The 6,826-nt window shown below is 33.7% G+C and overlaps 1 protein-coding gene and 1 pseudogene across 1 annotated transcript; both read right to left on the reverse strand.

Moving 5' to 3' along the window:
* Positions 1–1,376: 1,376 nt before the first annotated feature.
* On the reverse strand, positions 1,377–2,807 carry LOC120183104 (annotated as a pseudogene).
* A 1,605-nt stretch (positions 2,808–4,412) lies between these two features.
* On the reverse strand, positions 4,413–6,826 carry LOC120182822 (54S ribosomal protein L17, mitochondrial-like). Its single transcript, XM_039187685.1, has 6 exons — positions 6,644–6,826; positions 6,285–6,350; positions 5,692–5,766; positions 5,089–5,218; positions 4,900–5,019; positions 4,413–4,745 (listed from the first exon to the last, which is right to left on the reverse strand). Exons 1-6 carry the CDS (start codon positions 6,796–6,798, stop codon positions 4,602–4,604), a joined length of 690 nt encoding a protein of 229 aa, XP_039043616.1. The 5' UTR covers positions 6,799–6,826; the 3' UTR covers positions 4,413–4,601.

Consider the following 6,826-nt stretch of genomic DNA (forward strand, 5'->3'; position numbering starts at 1 on the left):
ATCATAACTATAAAAATACGAATTTATTGTTTTCATAACATTATAAGTTCTTTGGGGTGCACACATAGTGTCATACGGTTGTTCATAAACATATTATGAATTCCTTGAGTTGCACACTTAGTGCCAATACGGTCGTTCATAATCATATTTTGAATTCTGTGGGTTGTACACTTAGTGCCAATACGGTCGTTCATAAACATATTATGAATTCCGTGGGTTGCACACTTAGTGTCGATACGGTCATTCATAAAATTATTATGAATTATGTGGGTTGCACACTCAGTGCCGATACGGTCGTTCATAAACTCATTATGAATTTCGTAGGTTGCACACTCAGTGCCAATACGGTTGTTCATAAACATATTATGAATTCCGTGGGTTGCACACTTAGTGTCAATACGATCGTTCATAAGCTTATTATGAATTCCGTAGGTTGCACATTCATTGCCGATACGGTCGTTCATAAACATATTATGAATTACATGGGTTTCTCACTTAGTGTCGATACGGTCGTTCATAAACATATTATGAATTTCGTAGGTTGCACACTCAGTGCTGATAAGGTCGTTCATAAACTTATTATGAATTTCGTGGGTTGCACACTCAGTGCTGATAAGGTCGTTCATAAACTTATTATGAATTATGTGGGTTGCACACTCAGTGTCGATACGGTCGTTCATAAATATATTATGAATTCTGTGGGTTGCACACTTAGTGCCGATACGGTCGTTCATGAACTTATTATGAATTTAGTGGGTTGCACACTCAGTGCCGATACGATCATTCATAAACATATTATGAAATATGTGGGTTAAACACTTAGTGTCGATACGATCGTTCATAAACATATTATGATTTCTGTGGGTTGCACACTCAGTGCCGATACGATCGTTTATAAATATATTATGAATTATGTGGGTTGCACACTTAGTGTCGATACGATCGTTCATAAACTTATTATGAATTCCGTGGGTTGCACACTCAGTGTCGATACGGTCAATCATAAACATATTATGAATTTTTTGGGTTGTACACTTAAGCCCAATAGTACACATAGTACTGATATAACAATGCAACATATACATTGAACCAATTGCAACTATAACTCCGAATGTACATAATAAATACACTCGCCTGATATGCCCCGCTAGTATGCTGTAATGATGATAAAACATTAGTATTAACAATTATATTATACATAATTTAATAAAATAAAATATCTTTTGTAGGAAAATTAGTAAACTTAAATAAACATAATAATAAGATTATCCAAGGTATTAATTAACATGAATTGTTTATGCAACTTAACACTATACATGGTTAGTAAAATTATTTGTTTTTGAACATATTAAAGTTAGTTAAAGTGATTAGGTAGATTAGGGTTGGAAGTTGATATTAAACCTAGAAAGGAATTGCATTTGTTTGAGAAGATGGTTTACGGTTTCCATTAGCTTCTAACAAGGATGGTTGTGAATTCCTTCGTAAGTAGTCACCACGATGCTGCTGTCTTTTGCCAGCCTCTGAACTTTCTTCACGTTGCATGTGGGATGTGTACACCGGTAATAACTCCTAATTCATTTATAAATCAATAAATAAACATCTAATTTGTCTTAAGTGTTAATATATAGGGTAAAGTAAAAAAAAATCCTCAACAATAAAACATTGTTTTGTTGTGTTCTCTAATAATTAATAATTATAAAATTATTTCATAACTATAAGATGTTATTTTGTTGAGTTCTTCAATTATTAAAAGTTAAAAAAATGATCATTAGACTATTTATATATTATAAACTCGTCATTTTCTATTAAAAAACTCATCAGTCATTTGTGTTGAGCATGAACTTGTTGGTAAGTATATGATTAAATTATATTTTAATGATATCTATCATCATTGTCTTTACTTTCGAGCACTAACTCAATGGTATAAAGTAAATTGAGAGTCGATCTAAAAAATACGGCTTAAATAATTTTAAGATCAGCTTTTACCATATCTCAATTAATATGTTAACATTCAACTCAAACAACTATAAAATTTTAACGAAAATAACGAGTGAGGAACATATAAATAGTGAAGTGACAATTTTATGACTTTTAATAGTCGTAAATTCAACAAAACAATATACTATAGTTGATAAATTATTTTATAACTTTAATATTAAAAAAAACTCAATAAAATAATAACATAGACATTGATGTACTTTACCCTAATATATATTCCATTGTAAACAAAAAATGCATCGAAAGCCAAGAACGAATAAACATGGCACAGTGCCAGAGTATATAAGAGAAGAAGCAGTAGTTTCGATCATAAACAAACCTTGGATAAATGCTATTTTTACGGCCTTTTGCCCATACTTTCTCCACCGATACCCATCGTCCAAAATATCATCAGCACTCCTGGTTTGGAACGCAAACCTCGGCCGGATTGTCTTTTTTAACCAACGACCTTTCCTCTTGCCATTTTAAGTCTCCGTTTTGGGCCATCAAAGAAGAAGCTTCAACCATTGGCTTGCTCTGATTATCATGACCCAGAAAAGATTGACCGGAGAGGAGGCTAACTCAATCAATATCGGGGATCATTTCAGTATCTAAAGGATTGTGTTGTGAGGAGGATGGCGTTGAGAGGAAAGGAGCGGTAAGTGGTGGCGATAACGGTGGCAAAACCGGCGGTGGGGTGGTTTGTTGGCCATCCATAGCTGAAGAAGCTAAAATTCGGAGGGCTCCACAGAGAATGTAAGGGGAAAATAATAAAGAGGAAGTGTAATGTTTGAGAAATGAAGATTAAAAATGGTGTGGGAAGGCGGAAGAGGTTGAACTACTCCCACATAGAGATTTAGAAGAAGGGGAAAAAAAGTAAAGGAATGGAGTTTTAGGAGAGGGGACTTTATATATACATTTATATAGAAATTCCTCTCTTGCAACTTTGATGGACCCAAAAACATCTGACCTACATTTGTTCAACTGCCTCTTCGCATCCCTTCCCCGGAAAAATCTCACGTTCGACAATCTTAATATACGATTAAATAAAAATGTTATCGATTTTATTATTTTTTTAATAAAATAGGTAAAAAATTTACCGGAAACATTATTATTTCTACCGATTTTGTTATTATTGGGCGCTTTATCAGTTTTGGTAACATATCCGATAAAACGCTACCAGTTTTATTATTTTTTTCTATCGGTTTTCTTATTATTCGGCACTTTACCGAAAATGTTGAAAAACAATAATGTTTTAGGTAGAAATAATAATGTTTTAGGTATTTTTTACTAGTTTTGTTAAAAAAATAATAACAAAACCAATAACGCATTTCCTTAGTCATTTATTAAGGATGTCGCACGGTAGAACTTTCCCCTTCCCTTCAAATAATAAAAGACGTCTTCCCAATCCTATACATGCTGCCTTGACAACACTTTATCAACCCCAAAAATTTTAGAGATAAAAAAAATAGTATTCTCCTTAAAAATTTTGGATTTGAGTTATTGTATCTGCAAAGTATGTGCGTTGTCGATAGACTAAAAAATTAATTTTAGATCGTTTTGTCATTTTAATTGTACAAATATCAAATTTTAGATTAGATTTTCAAGTTATAATCAGAATTATCAAATATTTCATTGTAATTTTTTCAAGGCTTAAAGTAAAAAAAAAAGTCCCTAAATTATATATATATTTTTTGCTTTAAGCTTCTAAACTTTTTTTTTTGTCAAAATAAGTCTTTATACTATTGTACGTAACCACTTTAAGTCCTATTTTTCATTTTGAAAATTCTTTTTCGACAAATGAAATGTTTATAATTTACACAAAATTAGGTACTTGTTTTGACTAAAAAATAATTTAGGGGCTTTAAAAAATGAGCATGATTTAAGGACTTGTTTGACCAAAAAATAATTTAGATATTTAAAATAATTACATATAAAAGTTTAAGGACTTATTTTGACAAAAAAATAATTTAGAGGCTTAAAGCAAAAGAAAGATATAGTTTAGAGGTGAAAATTAGTTCAAGGCTTTCCCCAATTAATTCAACTACAAGTTCAAACTATCAGAAGCTGAGCTTATGTCCCTCGTTAAATTGAAGGCAGATAGTGGATGACTGTGGGAGAAGAGTCCTAAGTTAGGTCACCCGCAAGACTTGGGAAATTCATTAATTCCCATGTGGTCAAAATACCAATTTTGTCTACCCTTTAGTTTTATTAAGTCATCTACATTTACCCACCATCCGGGAAGGTAGACAAAGTAATTGTTCGGCCAATCACAACAGCATAAAACCCAAACTTACTTTTGTAGTTCATCATACCAAGAACATGGGTAGTACAAATTAGATGCAACCATTATTGCTTCAAAGATGAGGAAGAAAAGTAATAGCAGCAAAGTAATATGAATACAACATTAAAAAAATGACTGTGCATTAATAATCACCAACAAATCGAAAATGTTGGACAAGTCAATCCATCCCTTGGCCAATGAGCTTTTCATTATTTCGCCGAATTAACTCAAGTTCAGATGTTCGGTTGTATCGTCTCGGATTGAACTTCTGAAGTGGGCTCTACTTCAAAGTTACAAGGAAAGACTGTACGGCTTGGAAACCAAGCAGAGCAATTTGCCGTCAGCTGATAATCATCATCTTGAAAAATTCAGCTTGTTCAGGAAAATATTCCAAGAGTTCATCCTTGGTCACCCAGACAAAGTCCTCGCCCTTCTGGATATTAAACTTGTTGGTATCAATCACTTGAGACTTGAAGAAGAATCTCTGGCAAAAAGAAGAGCGCACGAGAGTGAAATAAATATCCAAGTAAGTGCATCTATGTTATCGATACGTGAGTGGTATTGATCAAAAGGACTAGCAAAGACGAGCATTATATAAACATCAGAAGAATAAAATATAACCACTTCGCTTGAAATACCTTGTATGGTTCAGGCATGTTCTCCGTCTGTTTTATAACCATATGCCCCATTGGAGCATTTCCTACAAAGTAAGTATGAGAAAGGTCTCCAAGTACAGATTCTAAGGCAGACTCAGCACACTGCAAATATTTCGTATTTAAATTAGATAAAAATAATAATAGAAGAGAGAAAAAGAGAACAACCATTACCTTGCGCAATGTCTCCTCAGAATCATAAACTTTCTCTGGAAAATGCCACACAGGTTTCCTACTAGGAGCTCCATTGCTATTACCATATAGAAGAAGATACAATCTTCTATCAAGTGCCCTCTGCAATGACCTTCATAAATATAAAATTCAAAATTTTCTTGATTAGTTTATTGTACTAAACTACTATGATGGCGCAAAAGTATTAGTTTCATTTTTTATCCACACAAGCCACAACCACCAAGAGGAATACAATCGTTTCTTGAGAACAATGTTTATGGTTCCTTTGCATAACCCGTATGTATATAAATAAGGTGACAGACTCTTTAACTAGAAGAGAAAAGCACTTTGAGATCCAACTCAGACCGTTTCTTCCTATAGATTATTATTTCCTTCTGACATACATCTGATGGAAAACCTATTGTTAACAGTGTTCTGCTGAACGATATATATTTTGTCAGCTTCCTAGAGATAATTAATTTAGATTTCAGGCCATTTATTCCTAAAGATTGTTAATTCTAGACAACATATATGAGATCCCTTTGAAACAGAGAATAGTCCCTTGGTAATGAAGTTCCAACTGTGAATATGAAATCCACCACTTACTTTCTGTCTTTTGTTTTATCAGCTTCAGTGATCCTTGGAGCTGGAACATAGTCAATTTGGTAGTCACCTTTTCCCCTGGTTATACAACAATTCGCTTCATTAGCTAAAAATTAAAACAAATTCAGAACTTGCAAATTTGCAGTTGTATGCGTGTATGCATGGAGAGAGCAAAGCAAGGAGAAAGGGCATAACATATATAATAAAACCCAATGAAAAAAGACTTTCTGATTGCTTTTATATTCCATGAAAACTCTCATAGTAGAGCCAAAATTAATTATCTTGAATCAACTTTGAGGATGTTGTTTTTCATCTGAAAAAAAGAAAATAGGCCTAACTCAATCCACATTGTCTTCCCTGAACCACCTTTTCAGAGGACACAGCTCAAAATCTCATGTGACACACAGTTCATTTCGATAAATCGGTTACTTCCCTGTTTTTTAGTTACTTATTTCTGATTTGGATGTAAGAAAAAGTTCATGAAGATGAATCTTATCCCGTAACGAGTTATGTATGGATCACAAAGGAGTACCTAACATACAAGGAAGCACCCCTACTATAATATGTAATACAAAGGAATCAAATTTCAAACTTGCCTAGTTTTAGACATGTCCAAAAAATCATCAGGATATTTGCGTCGATATTGCTGCCTCCATCGAAAGCTGCACAAAACAAAAGCAATTACAAACATAAATTCCAAGCATTTCATCTCATTTCATAAAAATCGTAATTAGTAGTGGAAACTTGAACAAAAAAAGAATAATAATTTTGCGTCATCAGCCATCAATCAGTGAAAAGTTAAGCTTTTCTTCCCTTTTAAATTATTACAAGTGTCCTTGTTGCATCACCGAGCTAATCATTTTGCTCTGAAGCAAATGGAAATCTAAGATATCCTAGAAGGAACATTCCCAGATTTTTTCGGCGGTTAAACAAGGAGGGGAAAAGTAAAACTTACGAGAACTCCTGAAACGCATAAACCACGGGATCCAATTTGGAAATCACGACGGGTAATCTCTCTAACAGTACGGAGGCCACAATTTTCTCGGAGATCGTCGAAAACCCCCGCTCCCCCACGAGTGGTCGAACCAGCGACTTCATGGATCCACGCATTCTCTGCTTACAAAGAGAAAAGCCCTGC

The sequence above is a fragment of the Hibiscus syriacus genome, unplaced genomic scaffold (genome assembly GCF_006381635.1).
Source record: "Hibiscus syriacus cultivar Baekdansim isolate YM2019G1 unplaced genomic scaffold, ASM638163v2 tig00112738_pilon, whole genome shotgun sequence".
Taxonomy (NCBI): domain Eukaryota; kingdom Viridiplantae; phylum Streptophyta; class Magnoliopsida; order Malvales; family Malvaceae; genus Hibiscus; species Hibiscus syriacus.